Below are 20,786 nucleotides of genomic sequence, written 5' to 3' on the forward strand. Positions count from 1 at the left end.
AGAGAATGCTTTTGGAAAACGTCTGTTCTGGCTGCCTTTGTTGGTGGTGGCCACAAACAATACCAGTCCGCCATGTTCTGCAGATCCATAAAGCTCAGCTCTCCCACAAAGTGTGTTTTTCAAGATCTTCCCTCAAGTCAGATTTTTAAATCAAAGCTGACTTGTAACAACAAATGCCTATAAAACTTAAATTTTTGTGGAATTGGAAATCGCCCAAAGTCAAATAAGCATCAAAAAGTGAGACATATTTGCATTTCCTAGTTTTGAATGCATTAACAGGGCTATAAACAGGGATTGGAGCTACCATAGAAAGTCTCAGTGAAAAATCTAGGACCAGTATCTTGTCTGCTGTCAGCATGGTAGTGGGTCATTTTGTTTGTTGGTTTGCCCCATTACTTTGTTTGTAACTGTGAGTTATAACACACATATAGAAACATGCAAGAAGCGAAAGCATAAATGCTTGAGCATTTATTACAAAGATCCCCCAGGTAACTACCAATAGGGTAAAGAAATAAAAATCTCCTGCACCACAAAAATACCCTTCATGCCTCCTCCCAATAACTACAGGCCCTGCCCCCTGCCAAAAATAACTGTCCTGATTTAATGGCAAGTACTTTCTTTTTCTTTTTCTTTTTTTCTGTAGTTTTATCACCTATGCCTATATCCAAAACTGTGCATTTTAGTTTTGCCTGGTTTTTAAACATTATACAAATGAAATCACACAAAATATTTCCCTTTGTATCTGGCTTCCTTTACACAACACTATGTTTGTTAGAGTCATTCCATTTGGTGGTAGTCCATTCATTTTTATTAATGTATCATATCCCATGGTATGAACATGACAATTTATTTACTCATTCTACTGTTGATGGATATTTTGCATTTTCTACAGTTTGGAACCATTACAAATAACTCTGTCATGAATATTCTCATATATGTCTCTTGGTGCACAAGCACACACATTTCTGTCAGGTATAAACCTGGGAATAGAATATCTAGATCGTAGAGTATACTTATCTTATTGTAGGAGATAATGTCAAATGGTTTTCCAAAGTGCCTTCACCAACATACACTCTCACCAACCCTATGGGGCTGAGAGTTTGTATTGCTCCAAATCCTCACCAACACTTGATATCATCTGTAATTTTAATTTTGGCTAACATGGTAATATTTCCTTTGTTTCTCATGACTAATGTTGTCAAGTGCCTTTCCATTTACTTATTGGCCATTTGGGTATCTTTTTTTGTACAATGTCTGTTCAAGCCCCTTGTCCATTTTTCTATTGGAGTGTTTCTTCTTTATATTCATTCTAGGAATTCTTTAAATCTAGATATGAACCTCCTTTGGTTATATGTGGTGCAGATATCTTCTCCCATTATGTGGCCTTCTCACTCTCTTAATAATGCCTTTGAATGAAAGAAGTTTATAATTTCAATACACCCAAATGTTTCTTTTTGGGGAGTGTTATTTTTATTTTTGTCTTGTTGAAAGTCTTGAGGTCATGAAGTCATTCTCCTACATTACCTTCTAGAAGCATGAGGTTTCTCTTTTCACATTTAGAGTACAGCCTGGAATTGATATTTATGTTGGGGTCAAGTTTCTGGGTGTCTTATTTTTTATATGACTATCCATTTGCCCAAGTTTGTTTATGAAAAGACCACCCTTTCCTTACCTCATTATTTTTATAATCCCATTTCCCTGCTACTTTCTTGGAAGTTATCTATTCTGTTGCCCTTATTTTAGTGTTTAGCCTAGTTGCAACTAGTAATCTTGATTAATCAACAACATTTAAAAAAATTTAACTCCAATTATTCTCTTCCTTACTTATATATTGTTATCGTTTTTCTATGTATACCTTAAGTTCATATAGACATTATTATTGTTTTTGCATATAGTAAATATTAATTTGCATGTGTCCCCATGATTGTCCAGTTTGATTATTCTTCATTCCTTCTTTTATCTCTGGTCTTCAATTTGGGGTCATATTTCTACTTCCTGAAAGACACTCTTTAATTAGCATTAAATAATATCTGCTCTAAAGATTATCTCAGCTTTCATTTGTCTAAAAATATTTTTATTTCATTTTCATTTTTGAAAGATACATTCACTGAGTATAAAATTCTAAGTCAGGCCCTGGCTGGTTTGGCTCAACGGTTAGAACACCAGCTCACAGATCAATGAGTCAAGAGTTCGATTCCGGTCAAGGGCATGAACCTTGGTTGCGGTTCATCCATGGCCCTGGTTGGGGTCATGCGGGAGGCAACCAGTCCATGTGTCTCTCTCACATTGATGTTTCTCTCTCTCCCCCTCCTTCCCACTCTCTCTGAAGAAAAATGGAAAAATATCCTCGGGTGAGGATTAAAAAAAAAAATCTGCCCTGGCCGGTTTGGATATTTTTCCACTTTTTGTTCAGATAGAATGGGAAGGAGAGAGAGGATGAGAGAGAGAGAGAAACATCGACGTGAAAGGTACACATCGAGTGGCTGCCTCCCGCACAACCCAACCAGGGCCGGGGTCAAACTGCAACTGAGGTACGTGCCCTCAGCGGGAACCAAACTCCAGTCTCTCTAGACTGCAGGCTGATGCTCTAACTGCTGAGCCAAACCAGCCAGGGCTAATTCTTTTAAATCCTTCAACATAAAAAGTAAAATTGTAGTCATTTTAAAGTTTATTTTGATGACTTCAATATCTGAAGCCCCTATGTGCCTATTCTATTTATTTCCCATTTTGCTGCTGTTGTTGTTTTGTTTGCTTTTCGTGTTGTATAATGTCTGGTTAACTTTTATTTGGCTCCAGATATCATATTTGAAAAATAAATTGTACAAATAATTTTAAGCCTAGGATGATGTCATATTTTTTAAAACTTATTTCCATTTGCTTCTGCCAGGCCCCTGGGTATATGAGCCATTTATGATCACCTCATTCTGACTTCATACACTGAGACATTCGATTCTGAACTGAAGTCCCTAGGAGGACCTGTTTACTTCAGGTTTACCAGTACTCCTGATGCAGGCCTTGGGAGCCCCAACGCAACATGAGTGGGAGGCGGGAGGCGCGATGGGCCCCAGCTCTGCAGGGCTGTCAAAATAACACCCAGCCTTCTGGGTGCTCAGCCTTCTGGACTCAGCAGATACTCCCAGGGGAAAGGTGACCCCGACACTGGCTCACCTTCCTGGCCTGGTAATTCTTCACTCTCTGGATAACTGTCCTCTGCCCTTAATCAGAAGTATATATATTGAAAATACAGTTATCTGCATATCAGAAGGCCATCAGACCACGATCTTAGTCCAGCATGAGAAATATTCAGGATATTCCTGGGGAGGGGAGGGGGAATTAAAATATTCTCTATGTGTATCTCTCCTTCCTAGTACCCACTCCCAAGCTCACCAAAAATAATAGCCTTCCCCGCAGTTACCAAAATATGGTATTTTTATTAAGCTACATTAGGCGCTACTGACAATGTTTGATTTGAGACACAAAGGATATCAATCAAGCAAGCTGTCTGTATTTTCGCAGAAAATATCCAAAAGGGTTTTATTTTTAAATATTTACACTCTCTCACATATTCCTTTCCTTTAGTCTGTAGACAGTGCCCAGCCTCTTGTCAACATTACAGCCAAAGCTGCTTACGCTGATAAGCTGGAGCAATTGCCTGCCTCACAGTCCTGGGAGCTGCAAGTGGGCTCCAGGGCCCTGCCTCCCCCGGTCACAAGGTGTCACTAGACTCATAAACAGTGGCTAAGTATTCTTTCACTGTGGTTGTTGAATTCCTCGATGCTTTGGGAATCTAAAACCTTTCTACCCACCAGGGATTCTTAAAACATACCCATCTGGTTTGAGAGTAAATTTAAAATTAACTTTGCTGCAAAACAAGAAAAGATCACCATTTTTTGGTATGTGGTATAATACCATATGTATGGTATTTTATACATAACTGCCATGGAGAAGATAGTTCTTTTGGGTGGAGCATAAGTTCTATAAATTAGCCCGTTATTTACAACTCCAAACTCAGTGTCACCCCTCATTTCGTCACTCATTCTGAAGCCTTCTGAGTTCAATCCTGAGAATATGCACATGTAGAGCAGGGTTTCTCAACCTCAACACTATTGACATTCGGAGTGGAATAAATCTTTGTTTTCTGTGAGGGGGGAGGGGCGCTGTCCTGTACATTGAAGGATGTTTAGCAGCATCCCTGGCCCCTACTACTAGATGCTCAGCATCCTCCTCCCTCCAGCTGTAACAATTAAAAATGTCACCAGAGCAGTTCTGAACCACTGCTCTAGATTTTATTTAGCTTTGAGCTGGAATGCTGTGAGATCCCAGAATCCTAAGCAAGTCTTACACTCATTGAGTTCCTCTGTATAGCATTGGTAGGGTAAAGGGAAAAAGGAAGAAAATTAAGTGGAGCTGAGAATCTAAATGGGAAATAGTGGGGAGTCAACATTTATTAAGTGTCTACCATGCACTATGTGCCCAGCACTACACTAAAAACTTAATTAAAATAATCTCATTTAATCCTGACTAAATCCATACTTCTAAAATAATAATAGCTAGGTTTTATCAAGAGCTCAAAATACGCCAGGCACAGTATAGTACTAAATATTTTACATGAAACTCACTTATTTAATTGCAGCAGAAATCCCAAGAATTAAGTATCACTATGATCTCCATGTCACAATAATGAAATCAGCTGAGCTCCAAAAATTAAATAATTTTTCCAAAGTCACTCATTCACTAAGTCTGAATTAAAAATACAAGTCTCTTGCCCTGGCCAGTTTGGCTCAGCGGTTAGAGCGTCAGCCTGCGGTCCCGAGAGACCCAGGTTCGGTTCCCGCTAAGGGCACGTACTTCGGTTGCAGTTTGTCCCCGGCCCTGGTTGGTTGTGCAGGTGGCAGCCACTCGATGTGTCCCTTCACGTCGATGTTTCTCACTCTCTCTCCCTTCCTCTCTCTCCCTCCCATTCTATCTGTACAAAATATGGAAAAATATCCTCGGGTGAGGATAAAAAAAAAATTAAAAAAAAAAATACAAGTCTCTTTACCTCATCATGCTATCTCTTAATGAGAAAACATTAGAGCAGTCTCTTGAAAAAGGAAAGATAAGAACTCTGAAAAATCTAAAGTCCATAAAAAAACCTTTCTGATGATATATTTTAGTGAACAGCTGAGAATCCATGCCATTCCGTCATATCCTAAGAGGTACTTACGATCAAGTAAAAGGCCGTGAGCAGAGGATAGAATTATCTGTGGTCCAGAGGGAAGGTCAAGAGTGTACAGTTAGCACCAGTGTACATAGGGTGGATATTAAACAGACATAAGTGCTACTTGAATAGGGAGGAGGGAAAGCCTGCCTGGAAATGTGACATATGATATCCTTATAATAAGCACCTCAATTTTAGGGACATTTATTAGACATTTGCTGAAACTACAATGGACCCAAGATTCAGAAATGCTTTGGCTACTGATGAAGTTTAGTCACTGCTCACCAAAACTGAATTCTAGAACAGCTAAGGGCACCTTTATGCATAAATGAAAGGAGGTATATGCCTGAAAGAAGTTTGTGCTGAGTAGCAAGAAGAGAAGCATGGAGAAAGAATCTACTCCTTTTTTTTTTTTTTTTTTAATCCTCACCCGAGGACATTTTTCCATTTTTTGTACAGATAGAGTGGGAGGGAGGGAGAGGGAGAGAGAGAGAGAGAGAGAAACATCGATGTGAAAGGGACACATCGAGTGGCTGCCACCCACACGACCAACCAGGGCCAGGGACAAACTGCAACCGAAGCACGTGCCCCTAGCGGGAACCGAACCCGGGTCTCTCTGGACCGCAGGCCGACGCTCTAACCGCTGAGCCAAACCGGCCAGGGCAAGAACCTACTCCTTTCCAGTTTGCAGGGAAGAGGACCTTGGTGAGGAGCAAGGTCTGACTTACTCAGGGCCTAACTGGAGACATCATGGGCTCGGGGCTCCATGGGCTCATACTTTGGGTATTGACTAATTCCAAGGCTCCGCACGGCTTCTTTTTCATTAGTGGATTTCCTAGGTCTTTTAAGTGTCTTTTCTACTCGAAATCAAGCAGAAATGCCCTAATAAACGTGAAAGCTCTGGAAGACACAGAAAAGGAAAACCTCTCTCGGGAGAAAACTGTCTCAATACTGGAAGAAACTGTAGTACACAGCAAAGTGTGAACACTATTTTCCTTTCATCCAGCAAACATTTCAAACAGCCCTGCTTGCCAAAATCAAGCAGACAGCAGAAGTGCAAACTAAACAAGTGTAAACTAAACTTTGTGGGTTTATCTTCCTTACAGAGCGGGAAGTCTCAAAGGGAAAAGAACATAGAGTCCAAATTTAACCTCTCAGTTCCTCTGCCCATCACTAATATTCAGAGAACTTAAAAGTACAAAATATACTTGGGGGCCAGAGTAACTCAAGGCTGCCAGTTGGTGAATTCTGCATTCTTTGAATATAGGGCTGATGTTTTCTTCTCTGGCACAGAATACAAAGCCTGACACATTGTACACGCTTAATAAACATGTGCACAATATTCATTGTTTGAGGACACTAGAAAAAGTTTCATCTGACTTTGAAACCAAGGGAAAAAATATATATATATATGCATATATATATAATATATACATATATAATGTATATTAATATATAATATATTATATATAATAATATATAATATATATTATTGATTTTAGAGAGGAGGGAGAGAGAGAGACATAGATTGGCTGCCTCCCGTACGCACCTCAACCGGGATCAAACCCACACCCTGGGCACTCACCTTGACTGTAAATTAAACCCACAACCTTCTGGAGCATGTCGCAATGCTCTGACCAACTGAGCCCTACCGACCAGGGCAGGAACCAAGAGTATTTATGTTTCGCATGAGCAGTATTTTTACTTTTGTTTTTGTTTTCGTCTCACAGACATCGTGGACTAGAACGTCCTGAGCTCTGAGAGCAAACATGCAGCCCACCTTTGTGAATGGGCACAGCCTTTACTGAAAGTCTTTTTAGCCTCATGCTGGTGCATTTCCTCACCCAGCCTTGTTTTGCATCCCTTTCCCGTTTCTCTCTAATTGATCTATCTTATATTTTTTATGTTTTGATGCCTATGTCTAGAATGCTACCTGGCACACTGGAGAAAATAGTGACTGGATTTTATTAAACATCTAAACCCTTCTCTGAAATAAGACAACCCCCTTTATATAAAAGAATAAACCCTTCCCCTAAGGCGATTTGAGAACTGATACCTCCCTTCCTACCATCATAAGGAAAGGGAGTCTGACCCATGAGGTTATTCAGCCCCCACTCCTCCCAAATCTTTTATTTTCAGGTGAAGGACTGTCACTTTTGGCTTCATACAGGCCCCAAAAGCATGTCTAAGCAAAGCCCACAAGGTCGTTACTCAAAACTTCTGTCTAGCCTGAGAATAAAAATAACTCTATCGGCGTAAAAGATTCTAGAAGTGAGCCTGAGAAAAGAACCTTTCAGTGACTTTCCAGAGACCTGGGGAGAAGTCTTCATTGCCGCGTATGGGAAAGGGCCGTCAGGAGGAGGTGACAGGAGCCAGGGGTCCTCGGCTGGGAGAGGACAGGTCACGTGTGGGGCCGTCTCTGTGGTTTTCAATAGTAAAGAGAATGTAGGGGATGAGGAAAGGCAGAAAGGTTTATTAACCAAATTCAAGATGAAGAAGAGAGATGTGGTCTATCTCCTGCCGAATGGCTGCCTTGGAGGTTTGCTAGGTTTGTATATTCGTATATTAAGGCATGACAGAATGACCTATAGCCATGGTAAAAAATAAATAAATAAATAACATATTTTTATTAGTACTTACATGTCTTTTGTATATAAAATTATTATTCATATGTTGCTTGGTGTTATATTTCATGTAGTCTAAAAGTTAAATCTTTCCCATCCCACTAAAAATATAAAATGATCTAAAAATGCCAGGATTTTTATCTTTTTAATCCACATTACATTTTTACAGCTAAGTATAGATCATTGTATAAAGCTTCCATTTGTTAAAATGTGTTCTATGTAATCTAAACCAATCACATCAAAGTATCCTTTAAACATATGATGAAATCACAAGACCATCAAATCTTCACCACAGATTCATACCAGCCTCGGAAACATATACATGGCCCCAGAAACAGAAACCTAGAATTTGAACATATGACTCAGCATAATGTCAAATCTCCTTGGACACAAAAGCAAGGAATCTAAGAGCCATTCAACAGGACTATTCCTGCAAAAACCATATGACTAGTAGTTTTGCCCTCCCAGAGTTTTCATAGTTTAGTATGTGCACTCGGTTAAAGACTTGAGGACAGCTGTATATTCCAACAAGAAAATACATTAAGGAAAATGTATTGAGGCTTTTAGTATTCATCATTTAATCCTTGCACAAACCCTGCCACAAAGGCTCTATTAACCCTATTATATAAAGAAGTTGATTCTGCCCTGGCCGGTTTGCTCAGTGGTTAGAGGGTCAGCCTGCAGTCCAGAGAGACCCGGGTTCGGTTCCCACTAAGGGCACGTACTTCAGTTGCAGTTTGTCCCTGGCCCTGGTTGGGTCGTGGGGGTGGCAACCACTCGATGTGTCCCTTTCACGTCAATGTTCCTCTCTCTCTCCCTCCCACTCTATCTGAACAAAAATATGGGAAAAAGAAAAAGAAGAAGCTGATTCTGAGGAGCCAAGTAACTTGTTTATAAAAATACAGTACCCAGATCTCCCAAACACAAGTCAGAGAGGGCTCGTTAGACTACATACATCATGTGTTCATTGTCACGACAGACAGCCTATCAGTAAGAAAAGTAAAGGAATGATTGACATAGGGTAGAGTTTTCAGGGTTCAGTAAGACTTAGTGGGAGCTAGTTGATGTGTGTTAAGACGTGGCAGGTGGCAAGGTTAGAAAAAACTAAAAACTCACCACAGGCAAAGGAATTTTTTCTCCACCAGCTATGTGGAGTTGTACTTGTATGTGCCACAGGCTCTCAGGACCCAAGTCCAACAATGTATGGAATATGCCTCATCTGGCCCGTCCAAATCTGCACATTTGAGACCCTGATGGCTTGAAACTATAATACAGTTTCTGTATTACAGTTTCTGTATTACAACCTTGCTAGATGGTCTCAAAAGTAATTTATATGTCATTTTATTTGGAAGAATCTTACCTAGTGCCAGAATTATTGTCATTTAGGTGACAAACGTTTCTTGAAAAATATTTAAAAGCCACATCAATTCACAAGAGCATGAGAAAAGAAAAACCTCCTTTTTTAATGGAGTGGTATTTTATTGAGATCATTTCAATAACTTAGTACTCTTAGCCACCGAATCTACTATTATAAACCGTCTTGGCACAAAAATATACTGAAGCCTGATGCATTCGTAATCTAAATCAGCTCCATTTGAGTTCAACCACAAACGGCTTGTCTGTGATTTTTCTTTTTAATACTTTGCTTCCAAAAACATTTTAAAAAATGTTTAAAGCATGATCTGGGTAGCATTGAAGAGGGAGGGGTGGTATATCTGTTTACTGCCCCTTGATCCAAAATGCATCCTGCAGGTAGAGAATTCGCTTCATGGTAGTCATAGGCAAATTCTTGTACAAAGTGATAACTCACTGAGAATTGTGCTTTCTCGGAGATACTTTCAGACCTTTACTGTTGTGCTAGTAGCAGCTCTCTGCTCAACTCACTCACCTTTATTCTTAGCTGATTAGATTTGAAGGTGTCAACCAGCTCTTGTTATGAAAATATCACTTTAAGCCTGGTCTACAATCAAGCCAGCGTGTTCATCCCCCATTCTTAGCTAATGGAAGAAGTCTTCCGCTGTATACAGTCAAATAATCCAATGATGACAGCACGGCAAACAAAGCAAGTGCCAGTGTACCCACTAATGAAGTCAGGGGAGAGAGTGAACCAAACATACTCCATTAGCAAAACTCACTCCATTTAGTTTATAGTTTCTTCCTGTGGAATCTTCAAGTCTAAATTGCTGTACAGAGCCAGGATCCTACCCCAAAGCTCCCATCAGTGTACCTCAATGTTTTCCAACAGCCCACCTCAGCTGTGTTTCTGCATAGTCATGTGAGTTGTGCATTCACAGCCCGAAGACTGTCAGTCACATTGTAAAAGTCATAGATGCAATTATTTATAACAGCTAATTAGTTGGTAATAGCAGTAAAATGTGTGTGTGGGGAGGGGGTTGTGGGATTTTTTCCCCATTAAACCCATATTATGACAGTTTTTCAACAGAAAAATAACAATTTTGAAGAAAAGGCATAGTTTTCTAAATTACACTAAAACACTATAGATTAGCAGTGATCTTGTCACAAATCAATTTAATACAGATAAATCAGTTAAATTAATTACTTGATAATGTGTATAACTAGAGACAGGGATTTCTTTTTCCTTTTGGGATGCACTTTACCATAGAGAGGGGAAAGAGTTAATCAAGCATCCACATAGTTCCCAGGAAAATGACTTAAATGACTTTTTTCCTAACTTTTTCAAAAGTTAGCTTCATTGTTATGAGTTTTTTTTATCCTTACCCAAGGATATTTTTGCATTCATCTTCAGATAGAGTGGGAGGGAGAGAGGAAGGAAGAGAGAGAGAGAAACATTGATATGAGAGAGACACATCGACTGGTTGCCACCCACACGACCCCAACCGGGTCTGGGGACGAACTGCAACCGAGGTACGTGCCCTTAGCGGGAACCGAACCTGAGACTCTCTGGTCCGCGGGCCAACTCTCTAATCGCTGAGCCAAACCGGCCAGGGCTCTTTGTTATGAGTTTTGTCACTGCCCATTTACAGACCAAGGAAAGAGAGTCACGAAGATTTCTTCTTCTCAGAGACTTCTTTATAATTAGGAAAATGTGTTGAAAATTTTATCTAATAAATAATAATTTTTAAACTACAAAGTTTATTAATTCCATCTGTACTCAGAGAAGAAAGAGAGAGGAGATGAGAAAAGGAAGACAGGAAGAAGGAATAGAGGGGAAAATATAACACGGGGTAAGGGGAGGGACAGAGCAGGAAGAAAAAGAGATTCAAAGAAAGAAATCAAAGGATATAAGTGTATAGAAAGGAATAAAGAAGAGACATACTGTAAGAAATATAGTAAGAAAGATGGAGAAGTAGAAAGCTCAAAGGAAAGATACTCTAAGTTCTCAGATGGGTGCTAATTGAAGAGTAAACTGACTTGGTGCTGTTTTAATTTTTTTAACAAAATTTGGAAAAATTACTTTATTATGCTAACTGGGTATGAAACATTCATCACAGCTCTTTATTCAATATTCCTACACTTTCCAACATTCTTTGTTAGCAGTTGACCAAAGGTATCTGTTTTCTTGACTACAGTAGCAAGGTGACGAAGGTGACTTGGCTGAATAAAGTAAGCCAAGCCAAAAAGATAAGAGAAACTACTTTCCCTGAGAGAATTAACTGGTGGCTTTTGACAGACAAAAGACAGAAAGCTTGACATTCTGACTCCATAGAAAAATGTGTTCATTAGGGAATAATTAAAACCCACTCTGCTTAGCTATGTCAAGAAGAATCCATTGATATCATCCAATTTTAATCGATATTTAAACTTATATGGGTGAACTATCAAAGTAAATCTTGGCCTTATACTGAAAAAATTATTTTAATTAATGTGTGAGTTCCTAGGGTTTCTGGAGGTACTAGTTTGAATATGAAAAGAATAACCACCATGGTTATTTCACAGATCATTAAGTTAGTCTCAATACCCCATCTTCTCCTAGTACTAGACAGACACGCACAGTATCTTGTGGTGACAATTTGTCTCATTTTCCACAGTGCTCCTATATACCCAAGTGTGGAAAAAATTTTGAAGAATCCATGTCCCTGGTGAATGTTGTCATGGAAAACTTCAGGAAGTACCAACACTTTTCCTGCTATTCTGACCCGGAAGGAAACCAGAAGAGCGTCATCCTAACCAAACTCTACAGTTCCAATGTGCTGTTCCATTCACTCTTCTGGCCAACGTGTATGATGGCTGGGGGCCTGGTGATCATTGCCATGGTGAAACTCACACAGTACCTCTCCCTGCTCTGCGAGAGGATCCAACGGATCAATAGATAAAAGCAAAGTGGATGAGATCATTTTCTTTAAAGCCCAAATACTGTTTTCTTTCATTCTTCACCAAAGAACCTTAAGTTTGTAATGTGCAGTCTATTATGAGTTCCTTAATATATTCTGATACATAGAGCAATAATGCAAAAGCTGTTCTATATGCAAACATGATGTCTTTATCATTCGGGAGAAGAAATACTGTTTTGTGTTGGTTGGTTGTTTTCATAATTTTGTTTTGACGCAACTAGTGCTTCCTTCTCTCATTCTGCCGAAATAGGGGTCAGTTATTCATTCGCCAAGGTTTGAGGAGGAGTGTAGACAATATCAGTGTGATAAGGTCTGTGTTCTGACTTGTCAGATCTCTTGAAGACATTTCTACGATATTTTTCATCATTCATTGTTTACTACAGCTGCAGCCAAAAAAATTTTTTTTCTCTTCTTACTCTAAACTGAGCCCCATAGCAAGTGAAGGGACCAGATTTCCTAACTAAAAGATGTTAATGCATTTTTCTTGTATTTCTACCATATCACTGTAAAGAAGGGAGGAAACTCAGCCAGCAATTTTCCTTTTATTACATTCTAATCATAACTTTAGATTTCTTAACTGATTTCCAAATAAAAACAGCTGTTTTCATTAACCAATTCTCTAATCTTTTCCTGTGACTTAAATAAAAAATGACCAGAGCCTTTTCAATATAAGACCCAGCTATGTATGAGGGGATGACACCTACAAGGAGATTCATTACCTGTGAAGTGACTGTTGAGTGGATACTCTATTACAATCCAGGAAAGTCTATGTTACTAAGATATTTGTGTGAAAATCTTTATTCCATTTCAATTGAACTGTTAGATGGTAAAATTAAGATACTACTTGCTGGTCAAGACTTGTGTACTTATTTCAATGGGTAAATCAATGGCAAATGAACATGCTAGAATATTGCTCTTAGGGAATTTATGTTTAAGTTAATGAGTGTGTGGTCTCTCTCTTTCTATCATGTGTCCCCTATTGGGATTTTAAAGCTGTGTGCACAAAATATTTGTCTCCGCTACATGTTTTATTTTTCTATTTACAATTGCCTTTTTTGTTGCTAGATTTTATACACAGAATAGGCCTTTTTTCCTAACACACACTTGAACTGAATAACATATTTAAAGAAAGCCTTTGTTCACATTGCCATTCACTTATTGTGGTTGGGGGGAGAAGGGAATGAGGGATTGGTTTTACATAAAAACATTCCATCTTTTATTTAACATCAATATCAAAAAGAGAAGGCAAACATCTATCTTTCTCATCTATATTTAAATACCTTTTTGTAATGTAGTTTTCTAGGTATTGCAAAATTTTACAAATTGTATCTGTGAAATGAATGGTGAAACTAATCTGATAAAGTGAAAGTATTCTGCAATATTGTAATTCATAGTTTGACTTTTCATAAGCAAATAAATCCCTAAGGTATAATCAGGACTTCAAATGTGTAATTAAAATTTAGGGGAAAAATTTATTGCATCAGCAAGATTTGAATACCTCTTGCATTCTAAGCTGACAAGACATGGTAGTCCAAAAACTTATGATTCACTATGTTCAAAGGTATTTAAAGAGATTACAAAGGAAGTTCCTTTTGTAACACCCAAACACATACATATAATATTATAAATATTTGGAAAATATGATGAAAAATTCGATTCCTACTTCACCTTTAAAACATAATTCTGAAGACAAAAGAGAAATCTTTGTGACTTTGGAGCAAAAATTTGTAATCTTTAATGTTCCTTGAGCCTTCCTTCAGGTGATCAAAGAATGAAACATATGCAAGTGAATTTAGATGTTATTTTTTATTTTCTTTTGTTAAATTTGAAATTCCCAACTGTGATAAGAATGTAGAAATCTCAAAAAAAAAAAAAAAAAATGACCCAAAAAGAAGTTGACTAATGCCTTCTTGAATTCCAATAAAGCAATATCCCCTTCGAGTAATTTAAATGTATACACAATTAAGCGTTCATTATTAAAGGATGAAGAACTTGGACTAATAACAATGTTTTAAATGCTTTGCAAGTGTTACCTAACTTAATCCTCATAACAACCTTATTAGAGGGGCACTGTTATCCCATCCCACACATGAGAATGTTGAGACTCAGAGATGTTAAATAACTTCCCCAAGATTACACATATACTAAGATGGTGTGGAGCCTTTAGCTTCCCCATTATTGTAGCCATTGCCATGGCTTTGGGATCTTTTAGGTAACACTGAAGGATACTGAGGTTTGGAAGGGATTACATGGGTAGAGGAAAAAGAACACTGGACTTAAAGTCAAAAGATTTCATTCAAACCATGGTGACTAGGTGACTTCAGACTTCTAAATTAGTTTCTCGACTTCTTCGACTGTTAAATTAGGATGTTAGGCCAGCTGAGCACGAAGGTCTCTTTTAACACTAACATTTCATCCTGGGTGTATGGAAGGAAGAATGAATTCCATTCTCCAACCTCCATAGCACAGTCCTGAGTCTCCAATAGAATCTACACATATTAGTCCATGGATTAAAAAGCAGCCTCCGTGTTGACATTCCATATAAGTCACATACTTCTTATTTGGGTCCCAAAGCTTTATTTACACCCCCCCCCCCAAAAGCAGAGCTCTGAGTCTCCACATAGTCAACAAGGATGATTTCCCCCACAGAATATCTATCTGTGCTTCTGATAACGAACAAAGTAAGGGGTCCTCTTTCCCACTAGGTGGTGCTGGAGTGGACATCTGGGAGTGATATTCCGAGGAAAAGAATTTTTTGAGACTTGCATGAGAGAACAAGTGATTTTTATTTGCATGAAATAAATCCCCGTGGTTTTAAAGCCCCATTTGCCCTCCTGGCTGGTGTGGCTTAGTGGACTGAGCATCGGCCCATTGACTGAGAGATCCCTGTTTGATTCCTGGTCAGGGTATATGCTTGGGTTGCAGGCTCAATCCCCAGTAGGGAGCATGCAGGAGGCAGCCTATCGATGTTTCTCTCACACATTGATGTTTCTCTCTCTTTCTCCCTTCCTCTCACTCTAAAAAAATCAATAAAAACATATTTAAAAAATTATAATAAGGCCAGTCATACAAGAAGTACAGCTGGAGTTTTAGTAAAGCTAGAAGCAAAAACCAGTGTCCAGAGTTTTCTTTCCACGTTGAAGACAGATCCAGTACAGTATCAGGCTAATTGCAGTTTGTTCGACTATTGTGTCGGGGGGTCTACATGGCTGTGGGCCACACAGGAGAATGCCAGGAAGTCAAGTGTGAGCCATGAGCCAAAAGTACCAGGAGAGCCCAAGAGCCCAAGAGAGTGAGCTTCTTCGTTCAGGGAATTAAGTATCCCAAATTTTTATGCATTTGCAGTGGCCACGCCCATTCTGGCAAACCATCTATGTTCCCACGTGTGATTGACAGGCAAGGGACTTTTCTATGTCATTCCAACTTTACTGGGCAGTGTCAATCCTCCCTTTGTTGGACCCCTGGGGAGTGTCAAGTTGTAGCTTCCTGGCGAAGCTGTCTAAATGGCATGCCTATAATATCTGCACTTCTCTTTGCTTCTTTCCTGTTATTAATAACTAGCTAATTACAATGGGATCACTTCCAAATCACTTTCATTATCCAACTGGCATGTCCCAGCTAAAACTTAATTGATTTCAGATTCCCTGTATTGCAATTATATTAAACCCATAAAATAGTAAATACACCAATGACTGCTTGCAAATAACTATAATAAACATGACTCGGTAGAAAACCACTGGTAGAACACTGACTAGTTGAAATGATGGGTGTAGGCAATCATAAAGCACCTCTTATACAGACCACAAGACATTTAGGATTCCAGAATGTTACTCTTTTTTCATTGCTATAAGTGACCAAAAAAGTGATTATGCATGGCACTTATATAACAAATATTAGTTTCAATATGTCAAGCCATAAACATCTCACCCATTCCAGTAGGTACAATATCTTAACACTATAATCATTCTGTTGACATTCACAGAGATCTGTAGGACAGAAAAATAATATGAGCAACTGAAAAACAAATGAGTTAAAACAATAATTTTAAGGGAATAATTTGTGAGACCTCCAGTCAAGATGACAGCATAGTTAAACACAGTATCACCTCCTCCCACAACCACATCAAAATTACAACCCAGCTACAACACAATCATCATTCAGAACCACCTGAAAATGAGCTGAATGGAAGTCCTACAACTACGAAATTAAAGAAGCAGCCACACAGAGACTGGTAGGAGGGGCAGAGGCAGATGGGCTGGTCACACACCCGCGTGTGGTGGATAAAAATCAGGACGATACCTCGGCTGGGAAGGTCCTCCCTGAGAAGCGAGGGGTCCCCGTCCCACATCAGGCACCCAGCTCAGGGCTCCAGTGCCAGGAAGAGAGTCCCCATCACTTCTGGCTGCAAAACCTGTGAGAACTGAGGCTCAGGGAGGCTGCGGCTTCTGGAGCCCCAGGCAGCTCCTCTTAAAGAGCCCACGCACAGACTTATCGAACTGGCTCCCTCTGAGTTCAGAGGGGAGGCAGCTTGAGGTACACCAGAGACATACAGGGAAGAATTGAGCTATTTGGTCTCAGGATGAGGGCTGGAGAGGCAGCTTTCTCCTGGCCAGAGGTGCTGGCGGAGGCCTTTGTTCCTTTGGTGAGCCCTTCCCTGGGGGCGGCAGACAGCCGCCATATCTGGGACTCCAGCAACCTGGCTCACACTGTTGGCTCTGCCCTGGTGATGCCCTGAGGCCCTACCTCACCCCACTTTCAGGCTCACCCAAGCTGTTTCCAAAGGCTTTACCATCGGATTGGCCTGTCTTGGATCCTGCTTCAGAGTTTCCTAAAATCTCTCAAACAAGCAGTATCTGGTCTCAGCGAGCCCCATACCTCTCGTTAAGTGGCCCCAGGCCTGGCACTAGAAGTAACCAGCCAGCCTTGCTTCACAACTTGGCTTTTCCTGGGCACCTCCAAGCCCAGCACAAGAAGCACTCATTTGCAAATCACTCTGTAGCTTATGCTGGGTGGCCCCAGATAGAACACAGGCAGTGGCTGATCTTGCCCCAGAGCCAGCACACCCAGTGGACAGCTTTAGACCACATCAAAACACCACCACCCAAACCCTCCACAAGTGACACACTCAATGAGTAGACTCAGTGGGTACCAGAGCCCTGCTGAAGTAAGTCTTGCTCTGTGTGGTGGGCCCCTACACAGCTGATCCTCCAAGGTAGTCAGAGGCCAGTGGTCAGTTGGCACAACCAATCCTTGCAACTGATCAGCCTGAGTAAATCCCTGCCATTGACATGCCAACAGCAATCAAAAATCAATTACAACAGAAGGGTGTATAGTCTACACAAGGGATGCACCTTGAGGCCCAGCTGAGGTAATCAGGGAGACTGTTCCACTGGATCCCACAGGACACCTACAACAATAGGCCACCCTTCAAAGCCTAAGAGACATAGCAACTCTCCCTAATACATAGAAACAATCACAGGGAAGCAGCCAAAATGAGGAGACAAAGAAACATGTCCCAAGTGAAAGAAAAGAACAAAACTCCAGGAAAAGAATTAAACAAAATAGAGATAAGCAATCAATCAGATACAAAGTTCAAAACACAGGTTATAAGGTTGCTCAAGGAACTTGGTGAGACATTCTAGTGAGACCTTCAAGGAACGTAGGGAGGCCTCCAAGGAACTTAGTAAGAACATCAACAACATCAAAAAGGACCAGTCAGAAATGAAGGATGCACTAACTGAAATAAAGAATAATTTACAGAGAATCAATAGTAGAGTAGGTAAAGCCAAGAAGCAAATCATAAATTTGGAATATAAGGAAGCAAAAATCACCCAATCAGAACAGAAAAAAAAAAAGAATACAAAAAAAGGAGGATAGTGTAAGTAGTCTCTGGGACAACTTCAAGCATACCAACATTTGCATCATAGGAGTGCCAGAAGGAGAAGAGAGAGAACAAGAAATTGAAAACCTATTTGAAACAATAATGACAGAAAACTTCCCTAACCTGGTGAAGGAAACAGACATACAAATCCAGGAAGCACAGAATGTCCCAAACAAGATGAACCCAAAGAGGTCCACACCAAGACACATCATCATCAAAATGCCAAAGGTTAAAGACAGAGAGAATCTTAAAAACAGCAAGAGAAAAGCAATTTGTTACCTACAAAGGAGCTCCCATAAGACTCTCAGCTGATTTCTCAAAAGAAACTTTGCAGGCCAGAAAGAAATGGCAAGAGATATTCAAGGTGATGAAAAGCAACGAACCTACAACCAAGATTACTCTATGCTGCAATGCTATCATTTAGAATCAATGGACATAGCAAGAGGTTCCCAGACAAGAAAAAGCTAAAGGAATTTATCACCACCAAACTAGTATATGAAATGTTGATGGGTCTTTTTGAAGGAGAAGAAAAACAAAAATATGAACAATAAAATGGCAATTAATACATATCTATCAACAATTGAATCTACAAACAAAATGAGCAAGCAGAACAGAAACAGACTCATAGATACAAAGAACATTTTGTTGCTTGCCAGATGGTTGGGGGCTGGGGAGAAAGGTGAAAAAGATGAAGGAATTAAGAAGTACAAATTGGTTGTTAGACTGATGAACTTCAAAGGGAAGGGGGAAGGAGGGATGAGATAAACCAAAGAACTTTTGTGCATATATGCATAACCAATAGATACCAACAATAATGTGGGGAAGGTAGGAGGGGGACAGGATTGGGGAGGAGGGGGTCAATGGGGAAAATAAGGGGGGAACATCTACAATACATTCAACAATAGAGATGAGTTTAAAAAAATAAAAATAAAATAAAGGAATAATTTGTTATTCACAGGCATAATTAAATGTCCTCCCCTCCCCCGCCCAAACTTTGAAATGAACAAAGTTCAAGGAAGTAAGGTAATTCTCATTGTCCTGGTAGGGAAGTGGAGGTGATTAAAGGTTAAAATTGTTCCTTCTCAACTTCTACTTTCCACCCCCCCTCCTCCCTTGTGAAAAAGTTCAGTAAGAACAATGTCATAATTCTGTAGTGACCTCTTCAATGTATGTACCACATGAAAATCTTGACTCAAGGAACAAAGTTTCAGGACCCTCCTAATGAAGGCGGGGCAGGTTATTTGCAGTGCCACTAGGTGGGGGTCAAATAAATCCCTAATGAAAAATGAATGTGTTAAAGACTAGAGGATGGGATGCTGGACAAGTAAAACAACAGATGTCCACTCCAGGCAACTTGGACGGACTCATACCAAATTCTCCTGCCAGCACAGACTTTGGTTGAAGGACAGTAAGTGCCCCACGTATGAGGAGAAAAACCAGTGTTACTGAGAGGGTAAAGGAGCAGAAAGAACCAGTGTTCAGAATTTACTTTCTAGTTATCTCAGAAAATTTAAAAGAAGAAATGTTCTTGATATGCACTCAATGAGAAATGCAGGAATAGTTGGTTTCAGCAAGACACAATAGGTTCCCTTAGTGGAATCCAATATTACAATGAGAAGAAAGAGTTAATAGGAAACAGAAACTAGTTTGAAAGAGAGGAGAGAAGTGATAATAGATGGGGAAAAGAGATTTGGAATTAGATAATCTAATTCAAGCAACTGTTGCTATTTATCAGACACTAAAGAATTTCTCTCTGTTTTTCTTAAGGTCCTTATCCTTTGGGGTTGGTAAATACCTATTTGGACTAGCACAGATTCAATTGTCCCCTTTACCACTTATTTTGGAGTAAATTCATGTAAGGGGCATGTGAATGGATAAAAGGGTAGGTTTTTTACATATCATAACATTTAAGAAAATGATTCCTTCTTGAACCATGAGAGATCTCGTCCCAGAGACAGCAAGAGGAAGCATCACTCACCATCTATCTGCAACCTCACCTACCATCTACACCACAACGGTGAGTGACTACAACAACTAAACACCCAAATAGTACCCTCAACTTTGGTCCGTCCAAACCTCCAGCCTCCACCAGCTGGAGAGTCATCAAAGCTCAGCCCTTTCATTTGCTGCATTAAAAATCCAGCAGTTTGTGAGGCAGCTGCAAACCCTGACATTTAGCTCCTTCCTGTGGTGAGCAAACACAACAGGCTGTCCCTGTGCCATTCTTGAGCGTGACAGAAGTATCATTTTGGAACAATTAACAGTGTCTGTCTCTAACCAAAAACATTCAGCTGCTGTAGCTAACATCTAGCAATATTGAGAAGAGAGCATCGAGTCCAGACTGGGACTCATACTGTGTGAAAAACCTACCCCTTCCTTTCCAACAATGGTGACAGACACAAAATTTGGTGCCAATGCTACACTTACGCCCCTCTCTAGAAAGTCGTAATCAGCTGGGAAATTTCAAGCTTCCCTAGAAAAGAGAGTGCTCTAAATACAGCTCAGGCATCTATCTGTCAACGGAAATCCCAGGAGCCAACTCCCAGCTCAGCCAGTGGAGGCCACTTGCAATAAACTGGTTTTGTGCTAATGCAACAAAGAAGCTTTCCAACTCTGATTCTTTGAAAATATCATACTATCTGGCTGAATAAATAACCTTTTGAATACTAACAACCCTCGAGTTAGTCTGGCAGACATTCAAGACTTTTCAGAAGGTTCTACTTGGTGTGCTCGGGAAGCCACATGCCCACATCATCCAAGAGTGAGAC

General features: G+C 39.9%; 1 protein-coding gene across 1 annotated transcript in view; it reads left to right on the top strand.

Annotated features, from left to right (window-relative positions):
* The window catches only part of KCNMB2 (potassium calcium-activated channel subfamily M regulatory beta subunit 2), a 250,601-nt gene extending 237,003 nt beyond the window's left edge, over positions 1-13,598 (top strand). The window contains exon 5 of the mRNA XM_036243209.1: positions 11,835-13,598. Within this exon, the coding sequence (XP_036099102.1) occupies positions 11,835-12,119 (285 nt within the window). The 3' untranslated portion in view covers positions 12,120-13,598. The remainder of the gene's footprint in view (positions 1-11,834) is intronic.
* Positions 13,599-20,786: the final 7,188 nt, after the last annotated feature.

Source organism: Molossus molossus, unplaced genomic scaffold, assembly GCF_014108415.1.
Source record: "Molossus molossus isolate mMolMol1 unplaced genomic scaffold, mMolMol1.p scaffold_m16_p_5, whole genome shotgun sequence".
Classification (NCBI taxonomy): Eukaryota; Metazoa; Chordata; class Mammalia; order Chiroptera; family Molossidae; genus Molossus; species Molossus molossus.